This window comes from Mauremys reevesii, linkage group 10 (genome assembly GCF_016161935.1).
Source record: "Mauremys reevesii isolate NIE-2019 linkage group 10, ASM1616193v1, whole genome shotgun sequence".
Lineage (NCBI taxonomy): Eukaryota > Metazoa > Chordata > Testudines > Geoemydidae > Mauremys > Mauremys reevesii.
In genome coordinates this window covers 17,206,781-17,226,237 of record NC_052632.1, presented here as the reverse complement: position 1 = coordinate 17,226,237, position 19,457 = coordinate 17,206,781, and the positions used below count along the sequence as shown (strand labels likewise).

At 41.4% G+C, this 19,457-nt stretch overlaps 1 protein-coding gene across 14 annotated transcripts in view; it reads left to right on the top strand.

Annotated features, from left to right (window-relative positions):
- ADAMTSL3 (ADAMTS like 3) overlaps positions 1–19,457 on the top strand; it is a 274,175-nt gene that overhangs the window by 186,057 nt on the left and 68,661 nt on the right. For all 14 annotated transcript variants that reach the window (XR_005585749.1, XR_005585750.1, XM_039492789.1 and 11 more), the window contains 6 exons: positions 1,944–2,055; positions 5,476–5,614; positions 7,959–8,009; positions 11,799–12,003; positions 13,578–13,725; positions 16,247–16,331. Coding sequence is in view for 12 of the 14 variants with exons in the window: in XM_039492789.1 (XP_039348723.1) it covers positions 1,944–2,055; positions 5,476–5,614; positions 7,959–8,009; positions 11,799–12,003; positions 13,578–13,725; positions 16,247–16,331 (740 nt within the window). In the remaining 2 variants the exon portion in view is untranslated. The remainder of the gene's footprint in view (positions 1–1,943; positions 2,056–5,475; positions 5,615–7,958; positions 8,010–11,798; positions 12,004–13,577; positions 13,726–16,246; positions 16,332–19,457) is intronic.

The following is a 19,457-nucleotide window of genomic DNA, read 5'->3' as shown; positions in this document are numbered from 1 at the left end:
AACTATCCACCAACATAAAAATTATAAGATTTTCCCCAGGAACCATCCATAATCAAACAAATGTCTAATCTGAAAGGTGTGTCTTCTCCCAGGCTCTGAAGATTTTTAAACCCTGTCTTTGGTGGATCATTCAAGGGAATCTAGTTCTACAGTCAGGGTCCCGGCACTGAAATTTCCTGGCCTCCATCCTTGACAGCAGAAAGAAATTGTGATTTTTTTTTAAAGCTACTTTTCAAATAAGAGTGTTGCTAACATGGGTATAGATAAATTAGCTCTCAGCATTGGTGACAAAGCCTGATTCCTATTAGCTTGACACTTTCATCTCTTTGTGAAGATTCTGAAGGTATTATTCCTGTGTGCATATGGGCCCAGATAGGACTCAGCATTCTGATCTTTCTAATGCAGCCTAGAAAAGCATTTAGTAGCTAAAGTGAATGACTGGAGCCTGTCATGTTTTAATTTATAAATAAATCTTACATTTATAGGCCACACTTCATCCCCAAGATACCAAAGTACAGTACAAATTATATATAGAAGTCCTTTCACCTACTTTAGGGTAGAAAGTGGAAGCTGTTTTACAGCACGCAGCAACACAACAACAGAGTTTAGGAGGCAAAGGGAAGGAGAAATTCTGTCTAATTAAAGCTGCTGAGGTAATTTAAATGGGCAGAATATAACTAGCCAAACTGAAATTTGGCCAGACTCTTGGGCTAACAGCCTTACTGTAGCGAAAACCACCATGGGATCATTAAAGACCCAAGCAACCAGGATCTCTGTTTTACATTTCATCCGAAGGATAGTGTTACAATGCTCCCTGGCAAAATGATGTAGCATTGGTTCAGTGTTAAATCAAAGAGAAGATTGCCACCTCCTGAATCAACAGCCTCACTTTCAGCAGCACCCTGGGTTTCCCTTAAGGTATGTTTACATTGAAATAAAACCCCCAAAATCAATTCTCACAGTGTGGGTCAGCTGATTTGAGCTTGCAGATTGTGGGCTAAAAATTGCAGTGTAGATGTGCGGGCTCCCACCTTGTGCAGTTTTGTAGCCCCACAGTCTGAGCCCCGCAAGCCCAAGTCAGCTGACGCAGGACACCCCCAGCCATGCCGTGGGTCTTTTATCAAGCATAGATATACCCTTTGGAGTTGCCCATCTAAGTACTGATCATACCTGGTTATTAGTTATTGATCTGCCCAGGTCACAGGCTGACTGTATGCAGCTATTAAGCTATTAAAAGTGCACAAAAATATCAATAATTTGCCTGTACCCAAGGGAAGGTACTCATAGTGTTTTCCATTGCAAATGACAAATGATCTTACAAGGTAGTATCTTTTATGGGACCAACTTCTGTTCATGAAAGACATGGGGTTTCAAGCACCACAGAACTCTTCTTCAGGTCTCTCTCTCATATCCTGGGACCAGTATGGCTATGACACCACAGCCAAATGATCCTATGTCATAACTCCACTTCGATGCAGGCCATTGGTTTTACATGACATAGAAATACACTAATGCACAATATTTTACACCTCAGATATTGTGTGTACATCCAGTTTGATCCATATCTTAACTGCAGATGAATCTGTATGCCCTGTACTCAGTTCAACTTCTAGACCCATATATTCGCTACGGAATTTTGAAAATGTAGCCTATAGTGTTATAAAGCAGCAGGGCACATCCAAGAGCTTTGCCAGCAAGGGAAGAAAAATCACCAGAGGGACTTCTCAGCACTGTTACATAATGACAGGAGAATAATTTGAAAAAGGCAACATACAAATGTTTTATTATTAGAAACTTCTGTTTGTATTGCTCCAGATTTCTGTGTGGTTTTCTGCCTATTGCCATATAGCTCTCTGCATTATGATTACATATGAGTTATGTTGTGAAATGTCATGAATATTGGCATACAGTATACAAATGTGTTGTAATGGAAATCTCTTTAGACCAGGTATACTGCCCCAAAAGACAGCGTGGTTCAATTCTTTTTCTATCAACCCATAAGTCATCAATGGCGACAGACAGAGTTCTTCCCGTGTACTGTAACATGTGGAGGAGGTAAGTAATGGCTGTGGCTCAGGAGTGTTTACAACTCTGGATTATAAATGGCTGATTTATAATTTTCATACAGTGTTGTTTTTTAAATCAATTAAATAAGTTTATGCTGCTTTGCATGTTGGTGGTTGTTCAGCTAAATAAGTGACTGAGTAGAAGGGTAATATCTGCAGTTAATAAAAACATATTAGTTATTGTTTTACATACTATCGAATGTCAGTGTGTACAGCTAATGAGTTACCTTATGAGAAAGAGATTCAGAAAAATAAAGAGAGGATAGTCCAAGTGATGTGGGGCTAGAAGTGAGAAAGAATGGATTGCAGTATGAAGATCGCAGGAGGATGAACATTGAGATCAAATGGGAAGATAGAGATTAAGAGATAGAAAAGAGGAAGGAAGCATTTCTGGCTATAGATTTAAATGTTAGAGTGAGAATGTTAGAGCAGTGCTAATAGATAGGAAAGTCAGTGGAGTGAAGAAAAGAGAGATGAGGTAGGTGAACAATGAGGCAAAAAATTGTAGACATTGTGCATGGTATTGGACCAAGTGAAGTGACCAAAGAGAGGATATTTGACAAACTAGCATACTCATCTTTGCAGAAATAGAGGAAAGGTCCTAAGCACATGGACAGTATTTTTGCTGTATCAAAAGTATGAAAGTTGTGGATATGTGAAGTGTTTAGAAGGTGAAATTTCTAATATTTAGCAACCTGAGAAATGTGTATGGAGAGAGGAAGCTGAGGGTCAAAGGTACCATCAGAGTTTTTGGTGGAGCCACCTGGAAGGACAGGAACATCATAGACAATAAAAAGCTGGGAAAGAGGAAAGAGTAGGGGATAGAAATGGAGCGATGCAAAAGAAATGGCACAGTGTTTAAGATCCACTTTTAAAGCTTATTCACTTGACTACAATTTTATTTGCTTTGTCCCTGATTCTCCACTACAAGCAGATGAGGTAGACAGTGGTAGCTGCAGTGACCCCTGGAGGGCAATCGGAACCCCAGCTGGTTGGTCTTAGTGAAAGTCAGACCAGCAGGGGGCCTACTCCAACTTCCACTGGTGGTTTAAACTCCAGAGTTTATATAACCAGGGGATTAAGTGCAGCTCAGTTCCACCATACCCTCCTCCTGCCTCAGCCCTGCCCTTGTGATGTCTTGTCTTCTCCTTATGCAGAGGTGGTGGTTGGAGAAGCAGTTGGCATAGGAAATGATTATACCACCTATACCTGCTTTACACCAGTGCAGGTTCGTCTGACACAGGGAAGTTCTCCAGTGGGAGTCTGATAATACTGCTCCTTTATTCATTCTCTTAGAGAATACACTGTATTATTCATGTAGACTAAAAAAAGCAAAATAATCTAAATAATTACCCCACTATTGCAGAACCTATTAAAATGCTGTTTTTCAAAGAATGGCTCATGTGTATTTGTTTTTAAAAAAATAGGAGAGCCTTGTCAAGTGCTTAAAGTACAAGTGAAGAGTTTGATTCTCTTCCCAGCTGTCTCAAATCAGTCACAACATCTCTTTGTGCCTCAGTTTCCCCACCATAAAAATGGAAATAACATACACTCACAATTACTATTCCTAGGTCCCATGCCTCTAGCCAGAGTCATGGTGGGAAACTCCTCTATCTTTGAAGATTTTTGGCCCTCTGAGACATGACTCTCATTGGAAATGTGAATGGTAATCTGTGGGATGATATCGTCAAAGAAGTAGAATTGCAAGCCTAAGTGTTTTTCCTTTATGTTCCTCACAGGGGAAGAAGTGTACAGTATAATAATTTTTATTGTGAGCATTGCAAACACTGGATAGCTCAATGGACACCTTCCCTTCTAGGTTGATGGCTCAAATCCAATCTAAGACAGTGTTGTCTTGAAAATTATTACCATCTGATGGCTGCTTATTCTCTTTGAAATTAGCTGGTAGCTTCAGTGCAATTCCTTGTGGATGGATGTCCATATTAGGAAATCACCATCTTTATCAACAAAGTTTGGTGTTCTTGTTGGCAGTCCTGAGAGACAGGCCAGTAAATAAATGAGCCTGGAGACTAAGCTACACACGGACCCCACATAGAAGCAGTGTTGAGGACTGTATGTTACTGGGGAAACTTGCACTGCTGCTGCCCAGCCTGAACCTATTATCTCATAGAAGATTTGGTTTCCAGATGCTGTCTGAGCTCTTTCACCAGCACTAAAATGACTCAGACATTTCAGATAGAAAAAGTTCCACGCAACAAAAAATTAGAATCAGCTGCTTCACCAGTATATCATTTCACAGTTGGATCACTCCATATTCAGTTCTGTAATCTTTGTGTGGGTGAGGGAGAGGCTTGGGAGTGCAGAGAGGAGAGGTGTGGTTTAGAGTGGCTCATCGAATACAATCAAATACAAATAAACAGGAAAATTTTAAAAACCTGAATTTTGTTTGCAACTGGTAATTCTTCCGGGTCTGCTGGGTGCTCACAAGAACTGGCATGTGCATACTTAAGGTGCTGGAACTGTTTAGTTTTTCTTTATGGTTATCACTCTCATGCATGATGGCACTTTGGATCAGCCAAGAGACACATAAGTGAAGCTATTGATATATGATACTTTAGCATTTTCAGTAGACACAGTTATGCTATTAGTTTATTGACTCCATTTGGATTTTCATTCTTGTGGTTTCTTCCCTTTTCTTTTTTTAGCACATACCAGAACATCCTTCTTGTCTTCTCTGTTTCAGTGAAAGACAATTCCTGTGAATAAGCCTTTTTTTTTTCTTAGCCAAGAAAGCAACCTAGTGATTTATTAAACTCAGATCTTTTTTGTTAACAAGTCCTTTTACGCAGATATTTGCACCAAGGAGTTACTTCTGGTTTTCTTTTCTTGGCTCTTTAACTAAGAATGTTCTTGAAAATATTTCTTGGTTTTCTAAAGTTTAACTTAACACTGTCTTTGGACCTTATCTTCAATTCCTCTGGCTTTCTGTTTTAAGTATTTTTCTTACCACACATGACCACCTAATACACCTCTCAGTAGTGCACTCAGTAAACCCTTCTGTGTGGGTTTTAGAAATGTGGACGTACAACACGGCCATCTGATTGTGCACCTCAAGAAAGTGACAGGTGAGGTGTCCCGGTAGGTGTATAACTGCATCTGTTAAAATTTTGTTATTTTTAGTGTCTTCCTAAAACACTACCAGAACAAAGGGCCAGACTCTCAGTTAATGTTAATCAATATAACTTCCTTGACTTCAGTTGCTGACTTATACCAGGTGAAGATCTGGCCCTATATGTCTGAGTACAGCGTCTCCATACTAAAAAACACCCCCACAAAAATCACTGCATTTAACTGGATGTATAGTTCAGTGTTTGAGAAAAGAAAGCCATTTGAATTTATCTCCCTTCATCACAAGCATTAGCATGTTCATCTTTTGCTCCCATGTTAGGTTATCAGCTTAACTCCGCTGAATGTGTGGATATTCGTTTGAAGCGAGTTGTTCCTGATCACTACTGTCACTACTACCCAGAAAATAAGAAACCAAAGCCTAAACTAAAGGAATGCAACATGGATCCCTGTCCTTCTAGGTTTGTATGACAAATATGTAAGTGGGATGGTATTTTTAGTTACTAAGGAGCAAATAACCATATTTATTTGACTTTTGACACACTTTGATCTTTAGGACTGCTTAATCTTAATTGTTCAGGACATTAAAGAAAGTCTGGCAGTTGGCACCAACACACACAGGCTTGTAGCACTTCCTCAATCTTACACAATAGCAGTGGTCCCCAGCCTTTTTGTCTGGCGGGCGCCAGACAAAGGACCACTGCGGCAGTGGAGCACCCGCCAAAATGCCGCCGAATTTGCCGTTGAGAAGCGGCGTCATCGAGAGGCGTCCCCGCCGAAATTCAGGAGCGACGCCTCTCGATGACGTCACTTGTTGGCGACAAGCGTCGTCATCGAGAGGCGTCCCCGCCGAAATGCTGCTGAAATTCGGCGGCATTTCGGCGGGTGCTCTCCCGGGGGCCAGGACATGGGGGCATTAAGATGCCCCCACGGGCACCATGGCGCCCGCGGGCACCGTGTTGGGGACCACTGCACAATAGAATGACAATTTGCTATGTACAGAGGTGGTTTAAATAGTCCATTTGTTTTAGTTTGTGGCCTACCTTTGCTGCAGATTTCTTGGAGAGCGCTATGGATATGTCTACCCTGCCATCAGAACAGCACATGTAGAAATATTCGAGGTAGCTTTGGTTGAACTAGCTCACTAAACCTAGCTAGCTTTGGTTGAACTAGCTCACTAATTCAGCAGTATGGCTGCTGTGGCACAAACAACAGTACGGGCCAACCACCCCAAGTATGTGCCTACGGTCCCGGGTGAAATTGTACTCACATGGCTAGCCTGGGCCACTGCGGCTACATCTCTATTTTTAGCAAGCTACCTTAATCAAAGATAGCTTGGATAGGTCTACACAGGCTGTACTTGTGCCTCCTGATTGCAGTGTAGACATATACCCTATGGCACCAGTGCATACATTTTGTAGGATTACGTGAACACGAGGGATTGTATGTCTGCTTTTGGATTTATCGATGCTGTCATATGTTATTCAAGATTTCTCATTAAAGGCAGGTAGTAGCTCCATTCTTCATTCAGCATAAAGTTCTTGCACGTGGTTTATCCTGGTTTGTCCGACTGTCTGGTATAAAAATTTCATTCACCGTTTTCACTCTACAATTGGTCACATAATATTTAAAGTTTTCGGGGGATTTTTTTAAAGTTACAAGAGAGTCAGAAAAAAATCAGTTTAAATAAAGGTACTTCTGGTGCAAATACCACCGAATATTATTGCCAAATTATACAGTAGACATAAACTGTATTGAATTGCTCAGTGGTATTTAAAACTAATTTACTTTTGGATTGTCTGGTGAGGTTTCCTGGCTGTGCTGAAGTATCTTAAAATACTTCACAGTGTCAAGTCCCAGAACCTCACATTAATATGCCATCTGGCTGGACTAGAGTTGTATATAAGAAGAGGAGGAAACACTCTGAATAGATTTCATTTCCTATAGCTAAACTGTCCATTTCCTTTAATCCGTGTTAAACATAATCATTGATGGTGACCTCTACTAAGTATAGATGCACAGACTTTAAAAGCTCTTTTCTAAAATGCCAGTTGATAGACAGAATGGCAAGACTTTAATACAGTTTATCTGAAAAAGCTGTGGAATATTACAATGCTGGGACGGGAGCACGACAGGTAGAAAAGTCGAAATTATGAGCTCTTGCTATACAGATTTACCCTACAAAGACAGACCAGGGGATGAGGGGAAATAATGTCATATTTCACTTCTCCTTGCAGACCTGAGGAATAGACCTTCCCTTAACCTCGGAGCCTACTCCTGCTAGGTGCTGAGCAACTTCTGTAATTCAAGTAAGCAGCAGTTGAGGGTGCTGAGCACCTTCCAGGAAGTGCTCAGCACCTCCATAGATTGAACCCTTATCATGCATTATTTCAGCTGCATGCACCTTCCACAGGTCCCTTCATTACAGATTTCTCTGTGGTGTCCATTTCTTTGTTAAGAAATGACTGTACATCCTGGGGAAGTGGCACAACCTGGGAGGAGTCGCACATAGGAGGATTATTTAGAACTGTTTAGTGGTCATTCATTTCCTTTTGAGGAGAAATTGCTTTTTCCATTTTAGTGGAATGAATTAAGGAGTTTATAGACCGAGTGTTTCCAGCAGCTTCAGAAATGATGGGTACATAATGGGTCATCTTGTTCCACAGGAAGATCCTGTAATTGGTCTCACATTTCCTGATCTCATGGTGGGATTTGTTCACTTTTAAACATGATTGTGCATAACATGTAGAGCAAATAACATCTAGGATATGAGAAATAATGATGCCATATTTATTTTATTGACAGTGATGGATTTAAAGAAATCATGCCCTATGATCACTTCCAGCCTCTTCCTCGGTACGTATGGGGACTGTAACATGCAGGTCAGCATCAGGATGAGATTTCTGTGGGAATTTAATATTCAGATACAAAGCCTCAAATCACTGTATAGCTTAGAACATTATCTACTGTCTTTGCATACTAGCGTAGTAGCTGATCTTCCAAGTTATACAGAAGAGAGTAAATCCTGGGCTCAATCCTGCAAACACTGTGCATCGGAGTGACTTGAGCGGGACTATTCCTAAGTAAAGTGTTGCAGGATTGGGTCCTCTGTTACTGCAGTAAAAACCTGCTGAGTGTATAACTGTTTAGTGTAGAAGTAATAGTTTGTCAAAACTTCCTCTAAAATGCATGTATTTATTCATTCTTTTCTGTTAAGGTATATTTTGGTTAGATTAAAAAAAATGTGTGCATTCAGTGTAACTAGTCATGTAATGTGGCACTCTGGGAATGAATTATTTGCTTGTTAAAATACATTGCTCGTCCGTTCTTTTTGTTGTTTATTCCTACGTGCTGTTTGTTCATATACACACTGCTTTAATACTTTGCAGATGGAATATTCTGTGCTTCTTCATTACCTAAGTGGTTTGAGAGCATTTTTTCACCTGAGACAGTCAGAAAATTAATTTAGTGCTTCTCTGAAATGTGCTAGATGCTTTTTTTTATAAAGAAGTTAGGAACTTCAATTTAAAAACAGTGGGTCAGATCTGCAGCTGGTTTAAATCAGTGTAGTCAGTGGCGGTAAGCAGATTTACACCATCTGAGGATCTGGCCAATTGTTTAATGAAAAACTGAAATTAAAAATATATTTTTCTGAATAAACAGAGATATGGTGGGAGAAGAGTGAACTTGCAGACTCACTTGACTGAGTGGAACTCCTTGGATTCCATCAGCTTGTGTAAATTATCATAGCTCCATTGACTTGACAATTTACGCAGCTGAAGATATGCTGCTCTTTGATGTTTTTTGGCTTTGTCAGATAGGTGGAGATGTTTTCTCCTGTGGCTTAGCACTGCAGCTTTGCAATTATCCTGCTCCTATCTTTTCCCCTTTCCTCTTTTCCTTCTGCTGCCAGACTCTGCAGATTTCTCTGTGTTGACCTCAACACAGTTTCTTTATATCAATGCTTCGTGTTCTGAGTGGCTCAGGAAACCAGTTGGAATTAAGGTTTAGTGTCCCTTCTGTGCTGTTCTATGCCTGTAGAATCTGTACAGCACTGTCCATGGTAAAGGAGATCATAAGGAGGGTGAAGTCATGGGCAACTGCTCTCATTTCAAGCATTAAGAACTGCAGATAAGGGCTCCCTGTCTGTGCCAGCAGATACTGGCCTGATCCCCATGTGTGAAAGCTCACTGGGGGCTGTGTTGGTTTTGTTGGTTTAAAGCAGTCACGACCACCCCATCCACTCAGAGACCAGCCAGCACACACCCAAAAGTTGGTGGCATTGACTAAGGAAGGGGCGAGAACAAGGCAGGCTGATTCAATGTATTGCTGCTCTAGCCTTCAGTGGGAGAGGAAAGCTGCCCTTCTCTAACAGAACTAGAAGAGGCAGTGGTGGAAACACCTGGCCACTTTGCACATTCTGGTGAATCTGGCCCAGTCAGGAGCTAAATATTGCAGCAATTCTAGCATATCTGCACTCTGCACTTATTGGCTGTAAAATTGTTGCAGATACTCCACATTAATTCGCTTTTTACCTGTTCAAGTGCTGAGCATGGCTGTTCACACACAACAGGCATAAAACAAAGTGCTGTAGATGCTCTTCACCAAAGCTTTACTGGCTCGCTCGCTCTTGAGCAGCCGTCACCTCCCATGTAACACAGAGGCCATGTGCAAGGCTGCTTTGCAATCCTGTGGCATTCATCACCATTTTCTCATTCAAATGAGGAAGTTGTGGGAAAGTCACGATGCACACTGCAGGCTCTTGAAAGAGTTCTCTTGCGGCTGGAGCTGTAAATGTCCTACTGAAATATTTCTACAGATGGAGATCTTTGAAATAAACAAAAATTTCCCAGGATAAAAATTTTCTTTTAAGGCTTTTGGAACGCCTCCATATATCTCAGACTTGTTGGACTGCTGAGGATCCCTTGACAGTTGCGGGTTCTGGAAAGTGTCTCCTTGACTGCCTGCCCACGACACTTCCCCTCCTCCCCCCAGTAGCCCTGGACCTCCCTCCATCTTGAAAATGCTCATGGGAATATGGGAACTGGAGTGTGTTCAAAGCTGATGAGATAAAGAAAAACAACTATAAAACTTTATGCTATAAACGCTTCTAAGAGTAGTATTACATCTAGTAGAGTCAGCCTTACACATATGAATCCATGAGCTGCTAACTCATTGAACAGCTAATTGCTCTTTAGTTCCTGATATTTTCAAAGAAAATGAGTTGATTTTAACACTGGCCATTTGTTTAGGTAAAATAGTGAAAAGTATAACTGTGACTTTTTAAATGCCTTTTCTTCTGGCAATATGAAATGAGTATCGAGTCAGTCAGCTATATGTTGTCTGCTTTTGAGCATATGTTCTACGTTTAAAGTTCAAAGGAGGTTTTTGTATGTTTAAAATGGACTCTGTGCTATAGTGTTTGAACATGATTGATATGTTTCTTGTAGACAGCTTAATGAATTATTTAAAATAGGAAGTATACTTGAGTTACCTTCTGTATCATAGGGAGTAGGTAGTGCTTACTGACGTCTGCCTTTGATTTATAGGCTTCTGCTCCATCTACTCTGATATTATGACTTCCTTTACAAAATCTATGTTACTCTTGATGAATTGATTTAGGTGGGATATTGCTGTGCTTGCTGAATCTATCATTCATAAATGATGTAATTTTTTTCACAGTTCTTTTCTGAGCCACTGCAATTGTAATATTTAAAGGTTTTAGACTGGCTAGAGTAAAGTCTTCTTACTCACTTCCTGCCTTGATTTGCCAAAGCTAAGATGTGATGAACTTTTAAGACCAGGTGCAGGACCCAACTGTTTCCCCAGGTTTCTTTGTGGGGGCAGGTGGATGGGACAATGAGGGATTGAATAGGGCTGTGTGAGAACGAAAGGAGGAGCCCAGGATAGAGGCCTTGTAGTTTGTAATTGTGAATGATACACTTTCATCAGGAAGATCCTTGAGTATGTCTTCAATATTTATTTACGGTCTTTTGTGAAAGAGTAGATACCTAAATGTGTGGTTTGTGCTTTAGTGTATGAGATAAAGCCCCTGAAAAATGTATAACTTTACTGTCATCCCCACTTCAGATGTTACTGCAAGTTTGATCCCCCGTGTGTTTATATCTGGGGATGTAAGCTTTTCAGAGCAGAGGCTTTTATTTTTATACAGCCTCAAACACATTGTTGGTGCTAACCAAATAATAATGATGCAAAATTACATATAGCCATGTTAAGTAGTAGCCTAAGTGTGGAACACGCTTCATTATGCTGATTCATTCTAGACGTTATTCAAATAATCGAATACATTGTATTCCTGCTTTAACTCCTCAAAATATATACAAGAGAATCAGGTTATTCCGAGCACTTCAGGAAACTTACCTGGGCACTTGAATCCATTTAGGTGTGTGTTCATTTTGGCACATAGCAGAAAGAAAGCCTGAAACAAAGGCACAATATGTTTCTGATTCTATATACATTTTTGTACCAATGTCAGAAAATAGACCTGATTCTGCTCCCTTTAGAAGTCAGTAGCAAAATTTCCATTCACCTCAATGGAAGTAAGATTGGGTTCAATATTTTGCTATGCTTTATAGATGGCATTATTTGTAATGTATTTGGGGTTTGGTTGTTTTTTCCCCCTAGCTGGGAGCATAATCCTTGGACTGCATGTTCTGTTTCCTGTGGAGGTGGAATTCAGCGGAGGAGCTTTGTTTGTGTAGAGGAGACCATACATGGAGAGATACTGCAAGTAGAGGAATGGAAATGCATGTATGCCCCCAAGCCCAAGGTCATGCAAACCTGTAATCTCTTTGATTGTCCTAAGTGGGTAGCTATGGAATGGTCTCAGGTAAATTGAAAAATTATTTGTACCCAATTTTGAAAGGCAGCCTCTAATTGTGTGCAGTCATATAATTGTGGACAAAAATAATTGCAGGCACATTTTATAGCACTTAGCAGTAGATATTTGTCTACCTGATTTAGCCTACAATTCATGATGTAAGATATCTCTGTGGAATAAAATGCATGCACAATTTTTTTTTGCTTGCAGAACTGTGCAACTTTATGTGGAGGCAAAATTATAGCCACAAAATCAGAGTGAGAAGCTCTTTAAAAACCAGGACTTTTGTCTCCCATTTCTTGATAGATATAATCGGGGTTAAAGTAACTTAAAGGACTTAGCAGTAAGAGGGCAGCTGGGGTCCTGAGCAAGGTGTGTGTATCTGTGGGGCTCAATTGGAAGGGGCGGGGCTTCAGGTGGAAGGGGCGGGGCTGGGGCCAGGAGCTCCCAGCCACCACCACTACCCCGAGGCTCCGGTGGTGATTTAAAGGGCTCAGGGCTCTGGCCACTGCCAGGAGCCCTGGGTCCTTTTAAATTGCCGGTCCCTGGGGAAGCTGCCCCGGTACACTGGACCGGACCAGCTCACTTTCACCTCTGGATTTAATCCTCCACTGTAGATAATTTGCCAAGAACATGGTTGTATGGAGATTGAGAGATGTCTGTATGGATGATTTTCCTAGCATTCTTCTTACTTTCATTATAGTAACAGGAATATAGAGCCAACTTATCTTGGCTCTGATTATCTGACATGGACAGATAACACTTCTATGTTCCGTAAGTTCATCCAAATAAGATCACTGAAATACAGTTGGAGAAGCATTCTGATGTTTTTTCTGACCCAATTTAAACCATAAACCACTAAACATGTCATGAGAGAGCTTATTCTCAGTAGATTCCCAGTTCCATTATAGACTGTAGCTGTTCAGATAAGCTTTGCAGAACCCAGGAAGACACACACATATCTTTAGAGGTTTGTCCATCACTAGCCATCACTAACATACTTTAGTCCAGGGGTCGGCAACCTTTCAGAAGTGGTGTGCCGAGTATTCATTTATTCACTCTGATTTAAGGTTTTGTGTGTGCCAGTAATACATTTTAACGTTTTTAGAAGGTCTCTTTCTAGAAGTCTATAATATATAACTAAACTATTGTTGTATCTAAAGTAAATAAGGTTTTTAAAATGTTTAAGTAGCTTCATTTAAAATTAAATTAAATGCAGAGACCCCTGGACCAGTGGCCAGGACCCGGGCAGTGTGAGTGCCACTGAAAATCAGCTCACGTGCCGCCTTCGGCATGCATGCCATAGGTTGCCTACCCCTGCATTAGTCACTTGGCAATGCAAGGTTATATTTAAATAATATTTGTCTGAAATCTGATGGAACAGCTATTATAGTTTTCACTTAAAGTTTTCACTTAAGGCCTGGTGCCACACCTACTGAAGTCAATAGAAAGACTCCACTTTACTTCAGTGTGCTTTGGGTAAGGACTTAAAGCTTCCAAATTCATATTTATGAACAGCAATATTTTTGAAAAATATTATTAAAAAAATCTGTGGAGTAATATTATTGTATTGTCTCCCTTAGTGCACGGTGACCTGTGGCCGAGGCTTACGTTACCGAGTGGTATTGTGTATTGATCACCGTGGCCAGCATGTCGGGGGCTGTAATCCACAGCTTAAGCTACACATAAAAGAAGAGTGCATCGTGCCAGTACCGTGCTGCAAACCAAAAGGTGACTGGGACTTTGTCTGCGTGTGTTATTGTTTTGCATTTTTGTTAACAGAAGTAAAGGGTCTCTGGTCATCTCTCCCAGAAGTGCCAGAAGCTCAAATTTGCCAGGATTTGTTCCAGTGTTGGCAAAAGGAAGTGCTGTTGTCATTGGTGGTAAGAAAGGTATATGTGTGATTTTTTTTTTTTGCTGATAACATATCATGTAATGAAAACAACAAGCGCTCTACATTAAAATACATAAGTTAAATAGCAGGAAAGTGGGAGCAATACATTAGATGCTGGGGGATTGATCAATAACATTTTCAATGGGAAGAATAATATGTTCTTAGAGCTTATGGTACATATAACCATGGCCCTTGTTCCTCTTTATTGACAGCTCAAACTACAGAATTCTGCATGCAACATGGAAAAACCTTAAATAATGTCCATGCTGATTTCCCTCTCCTCTTCTTTTCCACTTCATTTTTTTAAAATAATCTTTAGTGCTTAATGACATGGATTAACAAATGTCCTTTAAAAATTAATTGAGGAATAAAAGGTAGATGAGGGATGTAGGGAAATAAGAGGAAACAAAGAGCAAGAGGTATGAGAAGATATAAAAGTGACATTTTCTATTCCATTCTTATTTCATATGTACAATAGATAGGTAGGTAGGTAGTTAGGTAGGCTTCTCTGTCTCCTGTCCCAGTCCTGGTCCCTCAACCTTAAGATTGGAAGTCTTTTCAGTCTTTTCATAGTTATTGGAAAAACTTGTTGGGAATATAAACAACTCAACAGTAAACTTTACATGGTAAAATGAATAGCAAATGTAGTTAAGTGCTATTGAAACCCAATGACTTACCACAAATAAGTTGGTAGAGCCGGATATTTTGAGGTTTTAGGGAGTTCTCCAGGCAAAAAACCATCAAGGGACAAATACAACAGAATTCTCTAAGCCTTGCAGCAAAAATGGTAACGAAAGTATTATGGAACTTCAGGGGACCTGCAAGGAGAAGAACTTGGTATGAATGTCCTGTGTATCTGCACAGTCCAAAAGGAGTTTAGATAAAGTTCTTTGAAGTTTCATTCTTTTCAGTACATGGAGAATATTTTGGAAGACTTCAGAGCTTAGGCCAGTGTTTCTCAACCTTTTTGTGCTGGCAACTCCCTTTGGACTCTTTAAAAAAAAAAAAAAAAAAAGTTGTGACCTCCGCTATAAGAAAAAATTGTGACCCCTTACCATCAGCACCATGGGATGTGGGGCACCAGCCCCTCCTTGGGCCACAAGGCTTCAGCCCTGTGCAGGGCTGAAACATATACATTAGCTTTATGTGGCCACAGGCAATTGCCCTGCTTCCTACCCCCTTAAGCGAGCCCTGCTTGAAATCCCCCACCCCCCAAAAAACTTGATCCCGGTTGAGATATACTGGCTTAGGCAATCAAGAGAGAAAGTTTCACATCCAAGTTTCTAGTTTGAATCCCATCCATCTGTATAATGATTGAAATTTGTTAACCTTTGACAATTCTTCTAACCATATATGGTGAGCTGGCATTGCCAATCAAGATTTGGGTGTCCACATCACAAAATAACATCATTGCAATTGGCACTAACCAGCTGCACTTTTGGGAAACTCAGAAAAGAAGCCAAAGATTGAATAGACATGGAGACTGAATTACTGGTACCTTCTCACCCACAGAGGTATTCCTGCAGGTCAGGGTTTAGTAACAATGTCATAATGATATGGCAGAAGTTGTATTACCGAATAAAAGATTTGCAGAGCTGCCTATCCGGTACATTTCTCAAATAGTAAATGAATATTACAAGGCAAACAAAATGTAAAAAGAGAAGAGTTTACTTATCTAAATTATAAATTTTACCCTATAAAGAATTCTAAGATGTTTTATGCTCAAAATTGCAGATTTAGAAATATTGTTGCATTTTGTTTAGTTTTGTTGGAATAAGGAAAAGGCCAGGAATAGAAATTGTGGTAAGTCGCATTAAATTTGCCATAAATATTCATTCACTTTCCTGTTTAAGTTCTTCCTTTCCATATATAGAGTGACACTGAAGTGAGTAAATAATACAAAATTCGCATTTAAAATGCCAAAAATTATTAATAAAACAAAGCAATGCCATATTTGTTCTTGCTGCAGTTTTCTCACCTCTTGATGCCCAGGTACAGACAAATCAAATGGAATATTATATAAACACTTAATGAATAGAGATTAAGGCAGTTGTCAGTCTCAAAAAGTAACGGCAAATACTTCAGGTGTAATATGTGTCACTAGTATTAATTTCCAAAATCACAGTGTGGAATAACAGTAGAAGAAAAAGTGGTTTCAATAACAGAGATGGGCCTGTGGGCAGATTCAGTTCCAAACTTCTCTAGAGTTCAGATGAGGATTTTTGGATCTGGGCTTTTGTTTTGGACCCAACTTTACTCAATGTGCTACGTAGACACTAATGTGCTGAAGTGAATAACACAATATGTATTAAATGCTTCTGAATTTGATGGAATGAATTATGTTTTTTTCCCTACCAGAAAAAATTCCTGTAGAAGCTAAACTACCCTGGTTCAAACAAGCGCAAGAAATAGAAGAGACCAGAACAGCATCAGAAGAACCAATGTAAGTTCCCCTTTCTGGGTGGGAAAAAATGTTGCTGAGATATTGTACAAGTCAAGCTGTTGTCATGTAGATGGATTTGGCATTTGATGCTTTGTGGGACTGGGCTACCTTGTGAGCTATTATTCCTGGTCTTATACCTTGACTGCCTGGCGTTTGGAACAGCTGTCTTGAATGGCATAGAATATATGGGCCAGACTGATGGCTCCCTATGCATCAGTGGAGCAATGCAAGGGGACCTTAATTTAGCCTTGAGAGCTGTTGAGGATTTCCCCAGTGTGGGAGAATCCTCAGCTGATGTAAAGCAAGTGTAGACTGCTTTAAGCCAACCATTCCCTCCCTCTCAATAATGTAATGATTGTGTTGGAGTTGGAGAGGGGCATATTGCTGGAAAGAGAAATACCCCTATGCCCCCACCCCCAAAATATTACACACCATGCTAGTGAATTGAGGGGATTTAATTATAATTATCTGAGCCATTCAGAAGATGTTGCTTGGGCCACCCACCACTTTGGCCCTGGGGCGGAGAAACAGTTGTGTTCACAGCATGTGCATAATTGACATTTCCTTGAGTCCAGCTCTATTCACACCCAGTGGCGGATTAACAAATTTGCCTCCCCTAGGCCCTCAAAAAATTGTCGCCCCCCCCCCCCCCAGCTCACACTCCAGTCCCCCCCAAGCAAGGGAGGGGGGGAGAGAGGAGGGAGGAGTGGAGGCGGCGCTCGGGGGATGGAGAGGGGCATATTGCTGGAAAGAGAAATACCCCTATGCCCCCCCCCAAAATATTACACACCATGCTAGTGAATTGAGGGGATTTAATTATAATTATCTGAGCCATTCAGAAGATGTTGCTTGGGCCACCCACCACTTTGGCCCTGGGGCGGAGAAACAGTTGTGTTCACAGCATGTGCATAATTGACATTTCCTTGAGTCCAGCTCTATTCACACCCAGTGGCGGATTAACAAATTTGCCTCCCCTAGGCCCTCAAAAAATTGTCGCCCCTTCCCCCACCCCGCCAGCTCACCTCCAGTCCCCCACGGCAAGCCTGGGAGGGTGGGAGGAGAAAGGGAGTTGCAGCGCGCTCGGGGGATGGCGGCGGTGGAGCAGAGGTGAGCTGGGGCGGGGAGCAATTTCCACCCCCCCACCGGGTTACTCCCTGCACCCATGGGCTCCAGCTCACCTCTGCTCCGTCTCCTCTGAGCGCACCACTACTTGCTTCTCCCTCCCTCCCAGTGCTTTCGTGTGACAAGCCTGGGAGGGAGATGGAAGGAGGGAAGCGCAGCGCGCCTGGGGGAGGAGGCGGACCGGGGATTTGGGGAAGGGGTGGAGTTGTGGAAGGGGCGTGAGCAAATTTGCCGCCCCTGCAAATTTGCTGCCCTAGGCCTAGGCCTTGTCGGCCTTGGTGATAATATGCCGCTGTTCACACCTCTTTAGTTCAGTTCAGATCTCCGATGCAATGAACATTCGTAGAATCACCTGTGTGGAGAATTACTAACTGAGAGCTGTGCTTATCTCCTTCATATATTTTAACTCCAGCAGGTGTTTACATGGGTTTCCAAGGCATTCACTGTAATGTGTTGTGTTTGGGCCAAATTCTGCTCTTATTTATAATTATTTAAATCTGAAGTTACTCAGATGAGTTCAAGATTTACACCACTGTACTTGAGAGCAAGAATATGGGCCCCTAATATTTTATTTTTCTTCTGCTACTTAGCTATTCTTTATTTTGGCTCATACATATTAACAGGTGCCATTAAGAGTGATAAAGCATTTGACACCTGCACTGGCTCACAAAGGAAACCTCCTGCCAAATAGGTGTTACTTGCACTATTATGCTACCTGCCAATGGAAATTTTTCATTGACTGCCACCTATGGCCAAAAGTTGACTATTTGTGAGTGGTTACCCTGCCCTCTAAATTGGTGGCCATGAATGCAGAGGCCATGTGAGAACAAGGCCATGATAGAACAAGGAGCAATGGTCTCAAGTTGCGGTGGGGAGGTTTAGGTTGGATATTAGGAAAAAACTTTTTCACTAGGAGGGTGGTGAAGCACTGGAATGGGTTACCTAGGGAGGTGGTGGAATCTCCTTCCTTAGAGGTTTTTAAGGTCAGGCTTGACGAAGCCCTGGTTGGGATAATTTAGTTGGGGATTAGGTCCTGCTTTGAACAGGGAGTTGAACTAGATGACCTCTTGAGGTCCCTTCCAACCCTGATAGTCTATGATTCTATGTCTGAATGTGAACTATGATTGTTGAGGGCAGTAATGCTAGCTGAATGAGCCTCTTCATGTTGAGTGTCTGCATCTGGGAATGGACAGATGTGAAATCACCTCTAAAGAGGATTCAGCCTGAAAAAATAAAGAAATGCTTCTTTGGCCATGCAAAATCAGGTGTGGTGGTGTATGCTGGTGGGAAGCATGAACTAATGTACTCTTCAGGCCATTAGGGTTCTCAGTGATATCCCTACTGAACAAGCAAAGCACAAACTAAGTGGAACAGGTCATCCCAGCTTAGCAGTCTGAATGTCTTAAAATGACAGCAGAACCATAAACTTTCTAATGGGTTTACTTTTATCCTTAACGTACAACCACACCAGATACACACTTTAATATGGCTGAATTACTGTACTGATGCCTTTTCTCTCACCTGCCCCGCATTCTGAAAGAGACCATGCATTTGGGTAGGTTTCAGTGCATGCTCTGTCACATCATCTCATTCTCCTGCCTTTGGTCCTCCCTTCTGAGCAATCCTTATTCCCACCTTGGAGACCTAACTCCTGCTCACCTTTCAACTACCCTACCCTGCCCCACCTTCAAGGATCTGACTTTACCATTGTCATAGCAAAAATATCTGGACTTGGGTGCAAAAGGCCCCTTCAGCCACTCATCGTTAGTGAGTCCGTGACACCCCTTTTCTCTACTAATTTTCATGGTGTCCTCAGGTCTTCATACTCAGGTACTCTGTGCTCCCCTGGGATCCAACTCTATTACCCCAGCCAGATCCCTCATTCACCTACATAAGTTGCTGCTGTCTTCTCCTACCACCACTAGGATGCTAGACCTGCTCTTACCTGCCAGCCTCCTCAGAATAGGGTACGGGGAATTCAAAAGCCATTAAATAGATCTACAA